At 43.3% G+C, this 23,040-nt stretch overlaps 1 protein-coding gene across 1 annotated transcript in view; it reads right to left on the bottom strand.

The window, feature by feature from the left end:
* HEATR6 (HEAT repeat containing 6) overlaps positions 1 to 23,040 on the bottom strand; it is a 116,183-nt gene that overhangs the window by 62,619 nt on the left and 30,524 nt on the right. Inside the window, exons 6-8 of the mRNA XM_077481143.1 lie at positions 22,083 to 22,184; positions 21,130 to 21,267; positions 12,621 to 12,904 (exon numbers count right to left, since the gene is read on the bottom strand). Of these exons, the coding sequence (XP_077337269.1) occupies positions 12,621 to 12,904; positions 21,130 to 21,267; positions 22,083 to 22,184 (524 nt within the window). The remainder of the gene's footprint in view (positions 1 to 12,620; positions 12,905 to 21,129; positions 21,268 to 22,082; positions 22,185 to 23,040) is intronic.

Raw genomic sequence — 23,040 nt, 5'->3', positions numbered from 1 at the left:
GTCCCAGAGGATGCTGGGACTGTGACATCATAATGGGCGGAGACATCATCCGGTGATGTCCCTATATAAAAGTCGCTGAGCGCCGCGTCCTTGCCACTGTGAGCGGAGGCAGCGACGAGGCAACATCTGAAGAGAAGAAGAGAAGACGGCGACAGCGGCGACAGAAGACCGGGCCACCGCCTGTAAAAGAGCTAGAAGAAGGCGCGGTGGCCCGGCAAGAAGACGGACAGAAGACCCCCGAAGCTGTGCAATAAACTATTTTAACCCTTGTGTGTTGCGTTTTTCTTACTTTTTTTTTTTTTTTTTTTACAGGTGAACGGGTAGGGGTACATACCCCATACTCAATCACATAGGGTGGGGGGCCGGTATCCGGGGGCCCCCTTATTAAAGGGGGCTCCCGGATTCCGATAAGCCCCCCGCCCGCAGACCCCGACAACCAACGGCCAGGGTTGTCGGGAAGAGGTCCTTGTCCTCATCAACATGGGGACAAGGTGCTTTGGGGTGGGGGGGGCCCCGCGGCCCCCCTTTCCCCAAGGCACCCCCCCATGTTGAGGGCACGTGGCCTGTACGGCTCAGGAGGGGGGGGGCTCTCGCTCGTCCCCACCCCCTTTCCTGGCCGGCCAGGTAGCGTGCTCGGATAAGGGTATGGTATGGATCTGGGGGGAACACCCACGCCATTTTTTCGGCGTAGGGGGTTCCCCTTAGAATCCATACCAGACCCAAGGGCCTGGTATGCTCTCGGAGGGGGAACCCACGCCAATTTTTTTTCATAAATTTGGCCTGGAGTTCCCCCTTCAGAGTTCATTCTCTGATTGGCCACGGCAAAAGTCGCCTGGCCTGGGGCGACTTTAAAGTCGTATTGTAAGTCGCCCCAGGTCGTGTCTAAGTCGTGTTCAAGTCGTCTCCAAGTTGCCTCACAAAGTCGTCCTGGAAGTCGTGTCGCCCCCTGTGTGAACCGGCTCTAACCCTAATCCTACCTAACCTAACCTTACCTGAACGGAAAAATAAATAAATAAATGAATAATTAAAAAAGAAATAAAAGCTAAAAAAAAAAAAAAAAAAAAAAAAGCTGAAATACCTAGCAACAAAATGATGCAACAGATGAATTTTCTCTATTGGCTAAAAAAAAAATGCCAAAGCCCAAAATCTTGCATAAAAATGGATTATTGGATTAGCGTTGCACTTTTTGATTTACATTTGTTGTACAATTTATATTGATTAGTGTGCCAGCTGCTTCATTTACTTTCTGTGAACGTAGTTTCTTTATACGTATAAGGGGTACAATTATGGAGGGATGTGCAGGCCACCAGTATTTAGGCATTACAAATGTGTTTGATGTAGAGCACCATCCAAGAAGAGTAGACAGAGGAAGCTAGTAAGATAAATGCCTCCCTTGTGACATTGCCTTTCTAAGCCTTCTCAACTATACGGTTTAGGCTTCATGCACACGAGACGCCGGTGCAAACTCTGCTAGACACATGTTTTTAAAAGCTGAAACCGGCGTTTAGAAACGCACGTTTTGCCGTGATTTTTACCACAATTTAGCAGTCTTTTTTACGTCTAGAAGCGTTTATTTAAGTTAACATCATAGACCCTCCCCAAGCTCAAAAAAACGGAATTATTAACTATTTCAGCCATTTTGTGAGACCAGAGTGAGTAGCAGCAGCTGTGAGAGCAGCAGTGTACTTGTATTTAGCGTGTCACTTGCCACGTCACCTGTCACAAGTTGTGGATTGTCCACTTGCCACGTCACTTGCTACGTCACCTGCCACAAGTTGTGGATTGTCCACTTGCCACATCACCTGCCACATCACTTGCCACAAGTTGTGGATTGCCAATTGCCACGTCACCTGCCACATCACTTGCCATTTCACCTGCCACAAGTTGTGGATTGTCCACTTGCCACGTCACCTGCCACGAGTTGTGGATTGTCCACTTGCCACGTCACTTGCCATATCAACTGCCATGTCACCTGCCACATTACCTCCCACAAGTTGTGGATTGTCCACTTGCCACGTCACCTGCCACAAGTTGTGGATTGTCCACTTGCCACGTCACCTGCCACATTACCTCCCACAAGTTGTGGATTGTCCACTTGCCACGTCACTTACCACAAGTTGTGGATTGTCCACTTGCCACCTGCCATGTCACTTGCCACCAGTTGTGGATTGTCCACTTGCAATTGTTTAAAAAAAAAAATTTAATGGTTTTTCATCATTTGCCATTATTTTTGAGATTTTTAATGTGGAAAACTTTTGCGTCTGAACCCATTTTTTTCTTCTGAAAAAACGAGGTTAAATGCAACTGCATAAAAACGGCAAAAAACTAGACTGTGTACATGGACACATAGGATAACATTGAATGAGTTCAGGGGCAGTTGAAAAAAAGTGCCCAACTGCCTCTGAACACGTGTTTAACAGCGTCTCGTGTGCCTGAGGCCTTAGGAGATATCCCCTGTATTTGCATGTGCCAACATCACCGGCACATGCGCACTGAAGCAATGGCAGTACGTACCGTTGCTTCAGTTAGACTGTGCCATTATCGGCGGCTCCCAATCACAGCGCCAGAGGCTACGACACCCGGAGGTAACTCCGGGAGCGATGTTGGCCGCTGGAGCGGGGTACGAGGACGGCTGCGGGGGCTTTGATTTCAGGTAAGTAATTCATGCTATGCATACTAGTTAATTATGGCTTTGTCTTGCATTTTTTTTTCTAGGGTTTACAAACACTTTAATGGTAGGTTTATTTAACCGGTTCCGACCGGCACCTGCACATATACTTCGGCAGAATGGCATGGCTGGGCAAAGTAACTTACCCATACGTTACTTTGAATTCCCCGGCGCGTGCGCGCCACTGGCAGCGCGCGAGCACCTGCTGAGAGCTCCGTGTCCGTGGTCACGGGTCCCGCGGACTCGATTGCCGTGGGGATACCCTCAATCGTGTCATGGAGCTCAAGAATGGGGAGATGCCGATGTAAACAGCATCTCCCCGTTCTGCCTAGTAACAGCACACTGATCTCCTGCTCCCTGTCATCAGGAGCAGCGATCAGCATGGTTTCAAACGCAGCCACGCCCCCATACAGTTATAAACACGCCCCTAGGAACACTTAACCCCTGCACTGCCAGTGACATTTTTACAGTAATCAATGCAATTTTATAGCATTGATCGTTGCATTTATGCCAATGGTCCCAAAAATGTGTCAAAATTGTCCGATGTGTCCTCCATAATTTCGCAATCACGATAAAAATTGCTGATCAGCACCATTACTAGTAAAAAAAAACTAAAAATAAAAATGCCATAAAACTATCCCCTATTTTGTAGACGCTATAACTTTTGCGCAAACCAAACGCTTATTGGGATTCTTTTTACCAAAAATATGTAGAAGAATACGTAAACTGAGGGAAAAAAAATGCTTTAATATATTTTTGGGGGATATTATAGCAAAAAGTAAAAAATTTTAAAGTAAAGAGTTTTTTTCAAAATTGTCGCTCTTTTGTTTAGAGCGCAAAAAAGAAAAACAGCAGGTGATCAAATACCACCAAAAGAAAGCTCTATTTGTGGGGGGGAAAAAAAAGGATGCCAATTTTGTTTGAGAGCCATGGTGCACGTGTAATTGTCAGTTAAAGCGGCGCAGTGCCGAATCGCAAAAAATGCTCTGGCCAGGAAGGGGGTAAATCCTTCTGGGGGGGCTTAAGTGGTTAACAGTGAGACAGAATAACAAAAATATTCAGAAAAAAAAAAAAAAACACATTTCAAAAAGTTATAAATTAATTTGCATTTTAATGAGTATTTGACCCCTTCGCAAAACATGACTTGGTTGCAAAACCCAAGTTGGCAATCACAGAGGTGGCCACCAGGTTTGCACACATATCAGGAGGGATTTTATCCCACTCCTCTTTGCAGTTGCTCTCCAAGTAACTCTAACCTTCAGCTCCCTCCACATATCTTCTATGGGATTAGGGTCTGGAGACTGGCTAGGCCACTCCATGTGCGTCTTTTTGAGCCACTCCTTTGTTGCCTTGGCCGTGTGTTTTGGGTCATTGTCATGCTGAAATACAGGAGGTTCTTACCCAAGATTTGATGGAACATGGTCCCTTTGATGCAGTGAAGTTGTCCTGTCCACTTAGCAGAAAAACACCCCCAAAGCATAATGTTTCCACCTCCATGCTTGACAGTGGCGATTATGTTCTTGGGGTCATAGACAACATTCCTTCTCCAAACACGGCGAGACAAGTTGATGCCAAAGAGATTGATTTTGGTCTTAAATGACTACAACACTTTCACCCAGTTCTCCTCTGAATCATTCAAATGTGCATTAGCAAACTTCAGATGGGCCTGTACATGTGCTTTCTTGAGCAGGGGGACCCTGCGGGCACTGAAGGTTTTCAGTCCTTCACAGTTTAGGGTGTTACCAATTGTTTAGTTGGTGACTATGGTCTCAGCTGTATTGAAATCCATGACAAGATTCTCCTGTAGTTCTGGGCTGATTCCTCACCATTCTCATGATCACTGAAACTCCACAAGTTGACATCTTGCATGGAGCCCCAGACCGAGGAAGATTGACAGTTTTGTGCTTTTCTTCCATTTGCAAATAATCGCATCAACTGTTCTCACCCTCTCACCAAGCTGCTTGACGATAGTCTTGTAGCCCATTCCAGCCTTGTGTAGGTCTACAATCTTGTCCCCGACATCCTTGGATAGCTCTATGGCCTTGGCCATGGTGGAGAGATTGGAATCTGATTAACTGATTGCTTTTGAGGACAAGTATCTTTTATACAGGTAACAAAATGAGATTAGGAGCAATTCCTTTAAGAGAGTGCTCCTAATCTCAGCTTGTTGCCTGTATAGGAAGACACCCAGGAGCCAGAAATCAAATACTTATTTCATTTGTAAAAATTCAAATAAAAATTTAGAACTTTTTTTTAAATGTGTTTTTGAGATTTGTTAATTTTTCTGTCTCTCACTGGTAAAATAAACCTACCATTAAAATTATAGACTGATCGTTTCTTTGTCTGTAGGCAAACATACAAAAGGGGATAACAATTATTTTTTCCTCTCACTATTCTCCCAAAATAGCTTAAATTTTACTATATATCACGCTTAAATATATCAAATTTAAAGTGGTTCTAAAGGCTCAAGTTTTTTTTTTTTTTTTTTTACCTTGAAACCTTTTAAGGCTGGGTTCACACTGCAGCGGTTTAGGAGATTGAATGTGATTCACACCGCACTGCAGTGCAAATCACATCCGATCTCTGTGCGATGCGAGTTCAGCCATACAGATAGTATGGCTGAATTCGCATCGCATCCGGCCGAAACTCGCACAGGACCCTTTTATTCGGTCCGCAGCAGAATCGGATTCCTGTCCGAGTTTGCAGATCGCACTGCGATATGCGAACTGATCTGGGGGTGTCATTAACGTTTCACTGACACTCCCAGGAGTTCACATAGGGTAGTGTGAACTGCCGCCGGGAGTCATGCGATGCGGGAACCTGCAGCGGATTCGCAGCGCTCCCGCATCACTGCAATGTGAACCCAGCCTAAAACCTTATGTGTGCAGCAGCAGCCCCTCAATACACACCTGAGCCCAATTGCGATCCAGCCCTGTGCACGAAAGTCTCAGCTCTCCAAGGAATCTCCCCTCTCATTGGCTCAGACAGCAGCAAGAGCCATTGGCTCATGTTGCCATCCAGTGAGCCAATGAGGAGATAGAGGGGGCGGGCCCGATCCGTAGCTCCATGTTGGAATGGACATGCAGAGCAGCGGTTCAGGAGGTGCTGTGAGGGGGGGGGGGCACAAGGAAAGAGCCAGGAGTGACAGAGGGTGACCCAAGAAGAGGAGGATCAGGGCTGCTTTGTGCAAAACAACACAAAAGCAGGCAAGTATGACATGTTATTTAAAGAAAAAAAAAAAAACAACTTCTTGATTTTAAGTTGTTTATACCTGTAAAATAAAAAAAAAAGTCTTGAATGCAGATGCCGTCTGAACAAGGTGAACGTTATTGTCAATTATCTTTGACTCTGCCTACACCATCCTAAAGAATGGTAGAATTGTATTTTTTATTTTTTTTTAAATGCAGTGGCACGATGTAATGTAGATGTATTATCTGAATGAATAATGCGATTTAACACAGCTCCGATTAGTATCACTACAATGGATTGAAGGCAACGTTCACTTTCGACCGCAGTCTCGAGAACATTCAAAGGAGCAGGATGGAAATGCTCTCTGGAATGAATGCATTTCTAACATTAAACAGTGGGTTTTGTTTGGAAAAGTCCATTTGGTCTTATTTCCAACGTTAAGAGCAAATGTCATGTCATAAAGGTTACCGATAAGAATTTTAATATGAATGTTTGTTACAAAATCTACTTATGCAAGGCCAACTTCAGTCTAATGTAAGGAGAGCTAGTGCAGGACCTTAGCTTTTCTTAAGCTAGGGCTACACTAGTGGTTAAAGTGTTACTAAAACCACAACAGTAAAATCAGTCTGTATATGCAATAAAGCATGCTTGTTACACTCAAAAAAAAAAGCTGTTTGATGCTGTCTTCTCTGATCCTCACCTTCTTTGATTGTACCCAATCCATCTCCTGATAGAACAGAGCTTTGGAGTCACTCTGCACATGCTCAGTTTGTTGTGTATTGTTGGAAAAAAAAATTCTTGGGAAGGTGCATGTGATCAACACAGGACCAATCAGCGCTGTCCAGACAGAAGAAGGTCAGGGGTCCTGCAGACTTCTAGGACAATTAGGGGAGAATAAAAACTCCTCCTACAAGCTTTAACCACTTCACGCCCGCTCTATAGCCAAAAGACGGCTACAGAGCGGACGCTAACTGCCGGGAGGCCACCCCTGGACGTCCTCCTGTTTACTTCCCCAATGCGCGCCGCCGTGGGCATGCATTGGGGAAGTTCTGTGTTGGCCGTGTCCCTCGGACACAGCCAATCACAGATCGTGCTAAATGGCCAATCACAGCAGCCATTTAGCACTTGATCGGCCTGTCCAATGTGAGGTGATCTCATATGTAAACATATGAGATCATCTCTCATCGCCGGCTCCCCTCCTCACACAGAGACAGCGTGCGAGGGAGAGCTTCCATGCTGCAGCTTCAGTGTGTACACGTACACACACACACACACACACACACACACAGTAAAAAGACACACACATGGCCACCAGTCCCCAGTGCCACCTATCAGTGCCATCTGTCCCCAGTGCCACCTATCAATGCCACCTGTCCCCAGTGCCACCTAACAGTGTCATCTGTCCCCAGTGCCACCTATCCATGCCACGTGCCACCCGTCCCCAGTGCCACCCGTCCCCAGTGCCACATATTGGTGCCATCTGTCATCAGTGTCAGGTGTCATCAGTGCCACATATTAGTGCCATCTGTCATCAGTACCACATCCGTGTCACGTGTCATCCTGTGCCACATATTAGTTCCATCTGTCATCGGTGTCAAGTATCATCAGTGCAACGTATTAGTGCCATCTGTCGTCAGTGTCACATCAGTGCCATCTGCCATCAGTGCCACGTCAGTGTCACGTGTCATTGTCCTGGTGCTCCAGGGCCTTTAAAAGTGTAATAGGTAGTCAACAAGTTAGATGTGTAATTTATGCTCCTAGAACACGTGATGGTGCTCACTGCATGTTGGGTCTCTTTAAGTGGCCAGGCTGGGAAAAAGTCCCACACCTGTGGTATCGTAATACTCAGGAAGAGTAGCAGAATTTATTTTGGGGCGTCATTTGTGGTATACACGTGCCATGTGAGAGAAATAACCTATTACAATGACAATTTTGTGGGGAAAAAAAAAATCGTCATTTTGCAAAGAATTGTGGGAAAAAACAACACCAAAAACCTCACTATGCCTCTTACTAAATACCGTGGAATGTCTACTTTCCAAAAAGGGGTCATTTGGGGGGTATTTGTACTTTCCTGGCTTGTTCGGGTCACAAGCAGTGAGATAGATCAGATGTGATCAATTTTTTTATGATACGCACCACAGCTTGTAGACTCTAACTTTCACAAAGACCAAATAATATCCACTAATTTGGGTTATTTTTACCAAAGATATGTAGCAGTATAAAATTGTGGCCAAAATTTATGAAGAAAAAATTAATAATTTGCATAATCTTATCACAGAAACAAAAGAAAAATGTGTTTGTTTTTTTCAAACTTTTCATTTATAGCGCAAAAAATAAAAAACCCAGGAGGTGATCAAATACCACCAAAAGAAAGCTCTATTTGTGGGGAAAAAAAGGGCAAAAACATCATTCGGGTACAGTGTTGCATGACTGAGTAATTGTCATTCAAAGTGTGAGAGCACCAAAAGCTGAAAATTTGTCTGGGCAGGAGGGGGGTTTAAGTGCCCAGTAATCAAGTGGTTAATCAGACACTGATAGAAGTCACAAGACTGCTCTAACTGCTGATGATAAAGGGTATTTAGCAGTTTATATTTACTAAAAAAAAAAAAATTGCATTTCCATGTACTGTAGGAGACCAGATATAGTGAATGCAGGGTCCTGGATTTAGTAACACTTTAAACCTGTTTGTTTTCAGTGTTCTGCTTGTAAGGCAAAAGTGAAAAAGTGGTTAAATCTCCTAGTAAAGATATTTAATCGCCACGGTATCCCTAGTCTTATGGTCTTTTTCCTGTGAACTAAAAACCCTCACATGCTGGCTATAAGAACTCAGTGCTTCCTGCCATTAGAGAACTTCACCTACAGTAGAACTAAAATATACGGTATATCGTTTTTGTTATATACACGCATAAATATATTTCTGACGAGTTGCAACAGTTACCGCCTCAAACTGTAAAACATGTCACTGTAAAAAATACTAAAGAATGCCTTAAAGGCAGATTACAGCATTTAGTTAAAACAAGCATTTGCAAAGGTTTACACCACTCCAAGACCTGAACAAAGATGTTTTACATTTATTCATCAGGGCAGCACAAAGCCGAGGACGTTGCACAATTAAAAAACAAAAGATTAGGAGCACTAATGGAATGGTTTCTCTTCACTGCTGAACATGATTCCCATTAGTCACTGTTCATCAGGTCAAAGAGATGATTAAAATGGCTAAAACAGCTTTGCAGCTAAACCAAAAGAACCAAAATAAAAAGTTAGGAAATAGAAAAAGTACAGAAATTATATTGTGCCATCAATGGAAAACATAAAACCTATACAAAGGGTAAAACATACAGTACATATAAAAGGGTACAAAAATTTGCAGGACTACTAGAGTCCAACCAATTATTGACTGCTTTAATAATATGTATGAACAGTAAGTCTGAATAGTAACAGCAGTAATAATCATCCCTTAAACGCCTAAGCCTATTGCTGACATTTGGTGTGTACAAGTTAAAATCCATATTTTTTTGCTAGAAAATTACTTAGAACCCCCAAACATTTATTTATAATATAATATTTATAATATAATACTATATATATATATATATATATATATATATATATATATATATATATATATATATATATATATATATATATTTATATTATAGCAGAGAATCTGGAGAATAAAATGGTGATTGTTGCAATATTTTATGTCACACAGTATTTGTGCAGCGGTGTTTTAAATGCAACTTTTTGGGAAAAAGGGACACTTTCATGAATTTAAATAAAAAAACGAAACAGTAAAGTAAGCCTAATTTTTTTTGTATAATGTGAAAGATGATGTTACGCCGAGTAAATAGATACAAGACATGTCACGCTTTAGAATTGCACGCACTCGTGGAACGGCGACAAACTACGGTACCTAAAAATCTCCATAGGCTACGCTTAAAAAAATTTTTTACGGTTACCAGGTTAGAGTTACAGAGCAGGTCTAGTGCTAGAATCAATACTCTTGTTCTGATGATCACGGCAATACCTCACGTATGATTTGAACACCGTTTACATATGTGGGCGCAATTTCCGCATGCTTTTTCTTTGCTGCGCAAGCTCATGGGACAGGGGCGCTTTAAAAAAAAATGTTTTCTCTCATTTATTTTATTATATATTATTCATATTATTAAATTGTGTTTAAAAAAAAATTGATCACTTTTATTGCTGTCACAAGGAATGTAAACATCACTTGTGACAGGTACTCTTTATGGAGGAGTCGGGGGTCTAAAAGACCTCCAATCCCTCCTTTGCACTTTTAAAGTATTCAGATCGCCGAAAACGGCGATTCTGAATACTGTATATATTTTTTTTAATCCAGCGCCATTTGGCAGCCGAGTAAACAGGAAGTGACGTCGCTTTCATGTTTACATTTAGGAGACTGGCACAAAGCAGTTTCCGGCTTCGTGCCAGTCTTTCTCTAGCCATCGGAAGTGGCAGATCGAGGATCGGGTTTCCCGGGGTGACAGGAGGCCCAGTCAGAGCGGCGGGATGCCCCTCCTGCTCCTCAAAGATAAACAATTGGTCAGCTTTTAGCCGCATCGGTTGTAATCCCTGGATGCCTGCAGCTGCAGGCATCTTCCAGGTATAACCCCCGAAAGCTGGGGCCGCATATCTGCGTATGCTCGGCAGGAGGGGGTTATAAACAAATTCTTAGAGAAATGGTACATATGTCATATATAAAAATAAATAATAATAATAATAATAATAATAATAATAAACTGCTGGAGGGTATTCATATTGGCAGTGCCTGAAAAATGCCTCCAGTGTGAAAGGAGTCTAAAACTGGAGAGTGCAAAAATCTGGTGCAGCTCTGCATAGAAAACCAATCAGTTTCTAGTTTTTTTTTTTTCTTGCCAAAGCTTAAAGTGTCATTAAACCCACATCATTAAAAACGATCAAGAAATGCTTTATAACATGCTGTTCATACCAACTCATTCACTATGGGATTCCTTTTCTGTATTCTGCAAAAAAACTGGTTGCTCCTGCTGTTCTCTATCTCCAAATCTGGTCCATGTCCCCACTGCAGCTGGGGATTTTGCAGAGCGGTGTTGGCAGCTAGTGCACATGCTCAGTTTTCAGTGTATTTTCTACTTCTCTTTTCTCGTAATCTAATCTGAGCAGCCCATGTGACTATAGAATAGCACATGTGGGCGTATACACAGTAGTAAATGACAGCCCACTACTTCCCTCCTCCTCCTCCATGCCCACTAACCAGCTAAACACAATGGGGGGGGGATATTAAATCTTGATTGATGGAGGCTTCATCTCCCTAGCATTCTAAAAAAAGACTGGAGCGGCGTGACACAGCCTGTGACTGGCAGAAGTCCAACAACACTAGGCTATTGCCAAAAAACAAAGATTTAATTTCATATACATAAAAAAATAATAATAATAATATTATATATATATATATATATATATATATATATATATATATATATATATATATATATATATATATATATATATATATATCATAGATAGATAGATAGATAGATTCAGCATGCTCTAGTCAGTCAGCCAAAAGCTATAAAGCAGTCTGTCAGTTAAGTGACTGTGGTAAAGTGGAACTGAAGGCAAAAATGAAAAATTGCAAACAGATAGGCTCACGAGACATGCAATGCCTCTTCGGCCATAAAATACACTTACCTGTCTGTTCTCTAGCCCCACACCAGCAAATATAAATGGCCGAAAACTGGCACCAGAAGAACTCGGGGAGAAGATGCTGGCTCTGGCAAGGGACCTTATGGGCTTTGGACCATTGGAACCTAGGCTGCCCCGTTAGATCCACTTTAAGCCAAGCGTGGCAGCTGCTGAACCAATTAAAGCAGAACTAAACCTACCGATAATGGTTTCACAAAACGGTTACATTCATGGCATGCGGTTACAGTTACTAGTGTGCTTAGGTTAGCGCTCAACTGAACTGTCAAGCCTTCAAATGACTGGTGTCATTGCTGTACACATGTGCAGCGCCTTGACAACTGCAGATCAAACAGAGGCTAAGATGGCTGCTTCCTTGGCTGTAAAGGGTAGGATGGTTTAGTTCCACTTTAAGTAGATTTGTAGCAGCAGGCAATGAAACCTGCTCAGGATTATAAACTGTATATAGTAATCCATAAATGGTGGAGTGTACTTTAAGACAATGCTTCTGGTGCTTCCCCAGAAAAAGAAATAGTCACTTCTCTGTGTGGCACTGAACAATCTAAGGTAAGAAATTGTCAAATCCTTTGAAAGAAGGAAAGGCTACTAGAGATTAAATACTTGTAAGGAGTTTTTTTTGGCATAAGAGACATGCACAGTGTTTTCTACCAAAAACCTTCCTCTTTCACCTAGAATTTATCTGTGTAAAGTGCATGGCACATGCACCATACAGTGCACACTCCTGGCTCATACTAGGCCATCTGTAGGAGACCAAGAATTAAGCTGGGTGCCAGGGACGATGCAGCTCCTGTGCAGGTTTGCCTCATGGCTGCAGATGACCGATGTAGAACCGGAAGAAGCAGTGAAGAAGATGGCTGATAGAGCAATGACTAAAACCCCGGATTGAACAGCAGGGGTAGGAGGGCACTCTTATAGTAAATGTGCAAATATGCTGTGACTAGCCGGACAACACACACACACACACACACACACACACACACACACACACACACACACACACACACACACACACACACACACACTAGAAATTTAAAATACAAATAAGTATGAAAAATCTGACCTTATTTTGCTTTGTAAGCCACCTTCGGCATCTGAAAAATCAGAATCACTGCTGTTCAGTTTTTTAAATCTTAAAGACGGTGAGTATGGTGGATCCTTTCCAGTAATTTTCATTGGTGATTTCTGAGGAGTTAAGTAGTGGTTGTAGGTTGCATCTGCTGCATTTAGTTTCAATCTGTCAACAGCAGCAGCGAGTCCATCCCCAGAATCACTTTCGGTTCCATCCTTCTTCTCATTCTCCTGTTGACCTTTTTTTTGTTTAGCCCTGGATTTCTTCTTCTTGTTCTACATGCAATAAAAATAAATAAATAAATAAATAAAACCAAATCCAGGTTTATGTTTTTTTGTGATGTGGTGCCATTTGCTGGTGTATTCTCCTGTAAGCCCAGTGAGGTTTGATGAGGCACCTTCAGGTGGCTTGGACACTCTGGGTTCATGAATGATGCTGGGGGTCAATTAAATCAGAAAAGGAATGGTGCTGAATCACAAGGCGGTGAGTTTACAGGGTACAGTGCCAGAGATATGGCACTGTACCCCGATATACACACACACACACACACACACACACACACACTATATATGCGTGTGTGTGTGTGTGTGTGTATGTATATATATTTTAAATAATATATAGTATTTGTGTATTATACACACTGGGCAAAATTATAAAACAACTTTTTCTATGTACACAAAAGGCCTATTTCTCTCCAATATGGTTCTAAATCTGTGTTAGTGAGCACTTCTCCTTTGCTGAGATAATCCATCCACCTCACAGGTGTGGCGTATCAAGATGCTGGAAGTAGAGGTCCTGGGCTGGTGTGGTTACACGTGGTCTGTGGTTGTGAGGCTGGTTGGATGTACTGCTAAATTCTCTGAAATGCCTTTGGAGACTGCTTATGGTAGCGAAATTAACATTCAATTCAAGGGCAACAGCTCTTGCAGTCAGCATGCCAATTGCACGCTCCCTCAAAACTTGCGACATCTGTGGCATTGTGCTGTGGGATAAAACTTCACATTTTAGGGCACTTTCACACTGCCAGTGCCCGGGAGTCGGCAGTGCTTTACCATCGTTTTTGCAGCACTTTTCTGCTGCTAGCGGGGTGCTTTTAGCCTGTGCTTGCGGCCGAAAGAGGGGAGCTTTAGGAGCGGTGTATTTACTGCTCCTACAGCACTGCAAAGAAGCTACTTGCAGGACTTTTTTTTGACGTCCTGCCAGCACAGAGCCCCAGTGTGAAAGCACTCAGGCTTTCACAATGGGATTGCAGCTGAGGCTTTTTTCAGGTGCAATTTTTAGCGCTAAGGAGCCTGAAAAACGCCTCCCGTGTGAAAGAGGCCTTAGACCCCTTTCACACTGGGTCATTTTGCAGACCCTATTGGGTGTATACACCGCTTCTGCCCATCGAAATCAATGGGGCACCGCGGCTATACCGCCGGCAAAGCACCTCTGCAGAGCCACTTTGCGGTGGTTCATAACCCTTTCTTGGCCACTAGCGGGGGGGTAAAATCGCCCCGCTAGCAGCTGAATAGCGCCATAAATCCGACGGTAAAGCACCACTAAAAATAGTGGCGCTTTACTGTCTATTCACCTCCTGTCCCATTGTGAAAGGGGCCTTAGACTGGCCATACACCTATAGATTATCTGCAGATTTTTTATGGTCAGATGGAAAAAGTGGAACAGATGCCTCCATCTACACTGAACTGCGTGGATGAAAGAATCTCCCACTGGCCCAAGCTTCCATAGCTTGCTGGTCGGCCCCACTGGCTCTCACAATACCTGAGCATTCTGATTGGGTGCAGGCATTGTTTAGTTTGAGAGCCAGCGGGGCCTACTAGCAAGATACTGAAGCTTGGCCCAGTGGGAGATTCCTCCATCCACACAGTTTAGCATACATGGAGAAATCTGTTGCACTTTTTCCATCTAATCATAGAAAATCTGCAGATAATCTATAGGTGTGTGGCCAGCTTTAGTGTGGCCTTTTATGGTGGCCAGCCTAAGGCCCACCTGTGCAATCAATAATCATGCTGTCTAATCAGCATCTCGATATGCCACACCTGTGAGGTGAATGGATTATCTTGGCAAAAGCAAAAGTGCTCAATAAACACAGATTTAGGCTGGGTGCACACCGCTGCGGCAGCGAGAACCGGATGTGATTAGCACCGCACAGTGATTAGCACCGCACAGTGCAAATCACATCCGATCTCTGTGCGATGCGAGTTCAGCCATACAGATAGTATGGCTGAATTCGCATCGCACCCGCCGCAAACTCGCATGGGACCCTTTTTTTGGTCCGCAGCAGAATCGGATCGCATGGGTGTTCACACCATGCGATCCGATTCCTGTCTGAGTTTGCAGATCGCACTGCGATATGCGAACTGATCTGGGGGCGTCATTAACATTTCACTGACACTCCCAGCAGTCCGCATAGGGCAGTGTGAACTGCCGGCGGGAAGCATGCGATGCGGGAAAACCCCGCGGATTTGCGGCGTTCCCGCATCGCCCCAGTGTGAACCCAGCCTTAGACAGATTTGTGAACAATATTTGAGAGAAATAGGCCTTCTGAGTACACAGAAAAAGGTATAGATCTTTGCATTCAGTTCATGATAAATAGTGGCAAACACAAAAGTGTTGCGTTTATAATTTTGCTCAATGTGTATATACATAAAAAAATAAAAAATAAATTTAAAAAAAGCGGATTTGTAGAGTATTTCTGTCAGACGCAAAAAAGCTTAACAATCAAGTGTCAATCAATTTGATTCAAATACCAGTTATTTTCCAAACTGCAATGTGTGATAAATATAGTTTTTTCTTACATTAATACCCCATATTTTGTAGTATACCATTAAATGTAGCAAAGGGAGGGGTAAGAAATGAAAATGAGTACAGTGAAGAAGCACAGATGTAGAAGAGAGAGTGTTTAAAAAGGATTGTAAAGTTGTTCTGTTTCCTGAGGGCCGGTTCACACTGCAGGCGCGGCGAGGCGTCTCCGACTTGCCTCGCCGCGACCTGCGGCGACCTCAGCGGCGACTTGCAGATGACTTCTGTATAGAAGTCAATGCAAGTCGCCCCCGAAGTCGCCCAGAAGTAGTACAGGAACCTTTTTTCCGAGTCGGAGAGACTCGAGTCGCTCCTCTCAGAACGGTTCAATTGTACAGAACGGGGGCGACTTGCGGGAGCGAGGCGAGGCGAGTCGTGTCGCCTCGCATCGCCCGCTGTGTGAACCGGCCCTGATGGTTGCATTTCTAGTACATTAACCCATACTCACTGCATTGTTAATAAGGGATGAAAGTAATTCTGCTTTGGGCATTGCTGACATGAAAATAAGACTAATTTTGCAGGTAATGCGTGCGCCACTTCAGGGGGTAGCTATACTCATGGTCAATTTGTTGGCAAGTTTGCAGATTAAATCCCAAATAATAGAGGGTCATATGTTCCCTGCATATATTCAGGACTTTGTGCAGTATTTAACCACTTCCAGACTGCCGCACGCCAAAGTACGTCAGCAGAATGGCACGTGTGTGCAAAAGAGCGTACCTGTACGTCCCTTCGTAAGCCTGGGCTAGCGGGAGTGCACCCACCGCGGGAGTATACCCGTGGGTCCCATGGAGTCTATGTCCACTGGTGGCCTGCAATCGTGATGACGAGAGGCAGAACGGGGAAATGCCTATGTAAACAAGACATCTCCCTGTTCTGCCCCGTCATCGGGAGCAGTGATCTGTCCTGTCCTAGGTAGCCCATCCCCCCTACAGTTAGAACACACTGAGAAAACAAATTTATCCCCTTGATCGCCCCCTAGTGTTTAACCCCTTCCCTGCCAGTGACATTTACACAGTAATCAGGGGCTATCTTTTTTTTTAGCTCCGATTGCTGTATAAATGTCAGCGGTCCCAAAATAGTGTCAAAAGTGTCTGATCTGTCTGTCGCAATTCAATAAAAATAAAAAAATTGCAGATCACAGCCACTAGTAATAAAAAAATAAAATAACATTTCTAATAAAAATGCCATAAATCTATCCCCTATTTTGTAGACGCTATAAATTTTGCACAAACCAATCAATATACACTTATTATGATTATTTTTACCAAAAATATGTAGAAGAATACATATCGGCCTAAACTGAGAAAGAAATAATTTATATATATTTTTTTGGGGGGGATATTTATTATAGAAAAAAGTTAAAAAAAAATGCTTTATTTTGTTGCTCTTTTTTCGTTTATAGTGCAAAAAAATAAAAACCGCAAAAATGATCAAATACCACGAAAAGAAAGCTCAATTTGTGGGGGGAAAAAAAAGGAATTCAATTTTGTTTGGGTACAACATCGCTTGACCGCTCAGTTAAAGCGGCGCCGTGCCGAATTCGCAAAAAATGCTCTGGTCAGGAAGGGAGTAAAATCTTCCGGTGCTGAAGTGATTAAAAGATCTTTATTTATTTTTTTATAGGAGTCTCCAATTTTCTTTCAATATGAAAACCCTAAGGCTTGGTTTACCTGCTTGCATTTATAACCTCTTGATGTCATGATACTGTATTTATTACCGGCACCAATATAGCTTCATCAATTTTACACAGTGCTTTACATATATACTGTACACTGGGCAAGCACAGGAAGAACATGTAAACCCCAAGCAGGCAGTGCTATGGTTGGGGTTCAAACCAACAAACCTAGTGCTGTCGGACGGAAGTGCTAACCACTTAGCTATTGTGGTGCCCCCATAAAAATTGGAAACACCCAGTTTCTGTTAGAATGGAGATTGCTGTGGTAAGTGTTAAGATATGCAGACTGACTGTTGCAGGTCCAGGATTTTCTCAGCACAGAAATCTACTATTAGAGTCTTCCCCAGCAAAACCACCTGGTGGTGAAGGTTATCACAGTACAACTTTAAAAGTAAATGGTTAGGGTGAAAATATGGGCAATATGACTGACTGTTATGAAGGTGCTTGTCTTGAGTCATTCCTTTACCGCCTTCATTACTTGGGTCAATGCGATGAAACAAACATGTGCAAATCAAACACGCAAGAAGGTATGCGTGACTTGCTTTTGACACATTTCTGCAATCTGGGAAGCAGGGTTTGATTTTTAAATTGGATCTTATGCAGTGGTATGAGCATTGCAAATAACTGCAAAAAAATGGTGGCAGAGTGTATTAAAACCATGCTTTCTGGTACATGTTCATGTTGTAAGCTTATCTTAAAGAAATCTTTAGGTTTTTTTTCCACACAGGGTGCTATATTCATTCAACAGGGTGTCATTGAACAAATACCTTGCTGTATCGGTGCTGAATACGACAATATAAGCTTTTGTCCGCATTTTGACAGCGGACTGTTGCAGACCTATATAGGCTCTATGGGTGGCCAGATGTAAACGTTATGTCTGTTTACATAAGGCTAACTCTGATCCGTCGTGGTTAAAGCCCGATACACAGGATCATAGTGTTGGTCAACAGAGCGTCAGCCTTTTGTCCGAATGGGCGTGTGCCAGGAACTTGTCTTGCATACAAAATGGTACACAATTGTCAGCCAACAAACACAAAAGTAGTAATGTACTATGAGGAATTTCAGCTCTTGAGCGCCACCCTTTGGGCACCTTCTGCTAATGTCGTGTTTGGCGAGCACTGATTCTGAGCATGCGCAATTGTACTTTCAACTTTAGTGTGATGGACTTGTGTACAGACGATAGGAAAATCTGATAACAGCCTGTTGTCTGCCGAAAATTTACTAGCCTGCCATTCAACAGGCAGAAAGTTGGACAACAATTGTCTGATGGAGACATTTTAGGACAGTGATGGTGAACTTTGGCACTCCAGAAGTTTTGAAACTACATTTCCCATGATGCTCAACTACACTGCAGTGCATGAGCATCATGGGAAATGTAGTTCCAAAACATCCGGGGTGCCAAGGTTCGCCATTACTGTTTTAGGATTTTAGGCCAACAGTCCATCATCACACAATTCCCTGCTGAAAATCCGATCGTTTGTACGAGTCTCAAAAATGGAAATGCCACAGTCCTTTTCCTCTTTTTATGGACTTGGAACAGACTCGCAGGTAGGCGGATATAAGAAATGGACACAATGGTAGATGTACACCAGTTTAAATTGAGGGCAACACAAAGGTTGTTGCAGATTTGTAAAGCAGAAATTGATTTAAAATGGAGAACTAATGTGCATTTCTTTTTTTTTTTTCTCGCCATGGATCTTCTGGAGTCTGGGGTCCTGGACAGTTCTGCCCTTATTATAATCCACGATTGTTCTGCTCTTATTATAATCCACTACTTAGTGCCCAAAAATGTAACTTCAGGTTTGTTCCAGGGTTAGTGACTCACAAGTACTGGTAAAAAGAGGAGAATGACAAATCTAGAGCATGCATCATCAAAAACTAGTGATTTACTAAACTGGAGAGTGCAAAATCTGGTGTAGATGTGCATGGTAGTTAATCAGCCTCTAACCGCAGTGCAATTAAAAGGGATTGTAAAGTCTCAAAGTTTTTCACCTTAATGCATTCTATGCATTAAGGTGCAAAAACTTCTTTGCTGAAGTTGCCCCCAGAGCCCCCCTTTTCTTACCTGGGCCCATCCGATCCAGCGATGTGCACGAACCCAGCTTGCCCCAATCAAATCCAGTGAAGGGAGCGGGGGACGGGGCCAAGTCACGCAGCAGCAGTGGGATTTGGGAGCGAGTCGGCACAAAGTACCCCCAAGGAAAGCGGCTTTCCGGGGGGGGGGGGCCACCCAATGAAGAGGAGGGGCCAAGAGCTTCGGCGAGACACCCCAGAAGAGGAGGGATCGGGGCTGCTCTGTGCAAAACCCTTGCACAGAGCAGGGAAGTATAACAGTTTTTTTTTCTTTTTATAAAAATAAAAGGGGGAACCTTTACAATCACTTTAAGCTTTGACAAAACAAACTAGAAGCCGATTAGTTTGTATGTACAGCTACACCAGATTTTTCACTCTCCAGTTTTAGTAAATCAGCACCAGTGGTAGCTTCTATATTTCTTTCCTAAAAAAGGTCTCTTTAAAACAGAACACAATATTGAAGGTTTATTACTCCACAAGGCGAGTCTACAGGACCCATTTATAAACAAGGAGCAGATATCATTATCCCCCCTTCACGATACTCTCTGGTGTGAAACCTGCGGTTATCAGTTATCGGTTTAACGCAGCATAGAGAACTTCATGATTGGAGGACAGTCACAGGTCACACATGAAGGCTCTCCCCCTGGCCTTTTCTTTCACCCCCTTTATTCATTTAAAAGCACTCTGCTGTATTTTTATATGGACCCCAATGTGACGGGCAACTTTTTAAAAACAATGCACTTCCCTATGTGGCTCATAGGTTTTTTAACCACTTGCCGCCCGCCCTATAGCAAATAGACGGCGGCAAAGTGGTTGCATAATCCTGACCGGACGTCATATCAGGATTATGAGCCGCTGCGCCCCCCCCGGGGGCGCGCATTGCGGCAATCGTTGTTGCGGGGTGTCAGTCTGACCCCACGGCAACTACGATCTCGGTAAAGAGTCTCCGACGGAGACTCTTTACCACGTGATCAGCCGTGTCCAATCACGGCTGATCACAGTGTAAATAGGAAAAGCTGTGATCGGCTTTTCCTCACTCGCGTCTGTCAGACGCGAATAGAGGAGAGCCGATTGGCTGCTCCTCTGACAGGGGGGGGGTCTGTGCTGATCGATTATCAGCACAGCCCCCCCCGAGGATGCCCACACTGGACCACCAGGGACGCCACCAGACCACCAGGGATACCAAGGACAAGGTATGCCACCCTAGACCACCAGGGATTCCAATCAGTGCCACAATGGATGCCAATCAGTGCCCATAATGGATGCCAATCAGTGCCCACAATGGCATCACTGATTGGCATGCATTACTGATTGGCATCCATTAGTACAATATATTATAATACAATGCCGCCTATCAGTTCCCATCTGTGCCGCCTATCAGTGCCTGCCCATGCCCACCTGTGCCACCTAACCCATGCCCATCCATGCCAATTTGTGCCACCTATCAGTGCCCATCCGTGTCGCCCATCAGTGCCACCCATCAGTGCCGCCTATCAGTGCCACATATCGGTGTCCATCAATGCCGACTCATCAGTGCCACCTCATCGGTGCCCATCAGTGCCGCCTTATCATTGCCCATCAGTGTAACCCCATCAGTGCCCATCAGTGAAGGAGAAAACTTACTTATTTGCAAAGTTTTGAAACTGAAACAAAAAAAAAACGTTTTTTTAAAAATTTTCGGTATTTATTTGTTTAGCAAAAAATAAAAACCGCAGAGGTGATCAAATACCACCAAAAGAAAGCTCTATTTGTGGGAAAAAAATGATAAAAATTTCATTTGGGTACAGTGTAGCATGACCGCGCAATTGTCAAAGTGCGACAGCGCTGAAAGCTCAAAATTGGTCTGGGCAGGAAGGTGTTTAAGTGCCCGGTATTGAAGTGGTTAAATGGCTTCTATACAGATAGGAAAAATACACTATAGGCCAAAAGTAAGATTCAGTAGTTACTTACCCAAGCTGGTCTGGATGGGGTTGTCTCACTTTGCTCAGGTTTTGTAGGTGAAATGCCATCATATTGAGGCAAAGGAGTGGGATAAATAATTGAAGGCATTTCTATATTGAATCCAGGAAGTCCATGCAGCATATATTTCTAGAATAAGATAGCAATTATAAAATAAATAAAAAAATAATAATAATGGTATTGCCTTATTTTAATAATGTAAGCTTCAAAACCCAATCACCAGAAAAAGCTGAACCCCCTTTCCACCCTTCTGAAACTTTTACTCACATGAGTTTACTGCACATGTCCGTTGCGGACACAGCTTCTGTGAATGATCTAGCACTGCAGTCTGTACCTGTACAGTTTGGTTGCCTCTTGTTCAGTTTTCTAGAGGCTTAAGCCTAGTACATATTTGGGCCAAATGTCAGCCAGTTCAAAAGAAACCATCTGTCATTCAGCCTATCTGTATGGCAGCCGGTCCATCGGAAGCGGGCCTTTTAGCCAGCTTCTGCGGAAGGCTCATGACTGAAAGCGGCTCCGACCTGAGCCGTTTTTTGTTCAATCCAGCAGGATGAATGAAAAAAAGTGAGTGGTGTGTACAAGGCTTAAATGTTTCTCACAACTGAACAGCCTTAAGAAAATTACTATGTCACTCGGGGAGTGATGTGGACACTTGAAGTACCCCCCCTCCTCTGCAGGAAAGATGGTAGACCAGGACTGGTGTTTGGCTGGGGAAGGAGGGAGGCCTTGAGTTCAGCTTTAATACAAGGGTAAGTTTCTATTTAGCTGTATTATACTCTGTGCTATTACTACAATGTGGCTGAAAAATCAGATTTCTATCATGGTGTTAACAAGCACGTTATCAATATCTATACATAAAAAAATAAACTGTCAAAATATTCTGCCTCGAAATAGTAAAAATAGTAAAAATTGCTTAAAAAGGTTCAATACAAAAACTATATTACCTTAAGCACAGCAAGCAGTGATCCAAGTTGATCAGTTTCCTTCAGTGACATTTTGCCACCATTTAAAATAGACTGTATGCCTTTCAAAGCATTCTGTAATAACTGTAAAAAATAGCATTTGGTCACAGTATGTCCATAAAAGAATAACAAAGAAATACTAAACATTGCTTAACATGAGCTACCAATACAAAAAATAAAAAAAACTTTCACAACTCATTTTACACATAGAGGAGAGCTTAAAGTGGTTCTAAAGTCAAATCATTTTAACCTTAATGCATTCCCTAGTCTGAATGGGCCCTTAAACTGGGACTAAACCCTCCAATCCCTTACAGCCAAGGAAGCTGCCATCTTAGCATCGTTTTGATCTACAGAAGCAATGGTGCAGCACATGTGATCAGTTAGGACACCAGCAGTGGTGTCACCTGGGGGGGGGCAGAGGGGGCCCTCAGCCCCCCCTCCCCCATTATACTGCATCCCCCAATTAAAACGATCGGCCTGGCAATTACAGATCAATGCTCTCCCCCCGTAGGCTCTCAGCTGCTGGAGGGAGAGACACACAGAGAATCGCTCTGTAATTGCTGTGCCGTTCATCTTTCCTGTCCTGTTATTCAAAGTTTGCAGGCAGAGTCTCCTGCTTTGTCATGATGGAGACAGAGCCTGCTCGAGCAGCAGCGCTTCCCCCCTGAGCCCACCCCTGTGTGTGCAAAACAGAAAACACATCTCCAACCTGTCATGTCTAGAGAAGGGCTCACAGCAGTAAGATGCAGGGCTGGATAATATTTGAATTATCTGTGCTTTAAATTGCAATGGTTGAATTCCTTACAAAAAAAAAAAAAAAAAAGGCAGCAAAATAGAAGCCTTTAATAAAAAGGTAAGCCTGCAAAGTCATAACCATCACATATACAATATTAAGATTCCTACATAAATCCAAGTTGTGTGAAATTCTTAAACCTGAGCT

This window comes from Lithobates pipiens, unplaced genomic scaffold, assembly GCF_037356315.1.
Source record: "Lithobates pipiens isolate NorthernLeopardFrog02 unplaced genomic scaffold, aLitPip1_a1.2 Scaffold_16, whole genome shotgun sequence".
NCBI lineage: Eukaryota > Metazoa > Chordata > Amphibia > Anura > Ranidae > Lithobates > Lithobates pipiens.
Note: the sequence above shows the minus strand (reverse complement) of the source record. Positions and strands in the feature narration are given on the sequence as shown.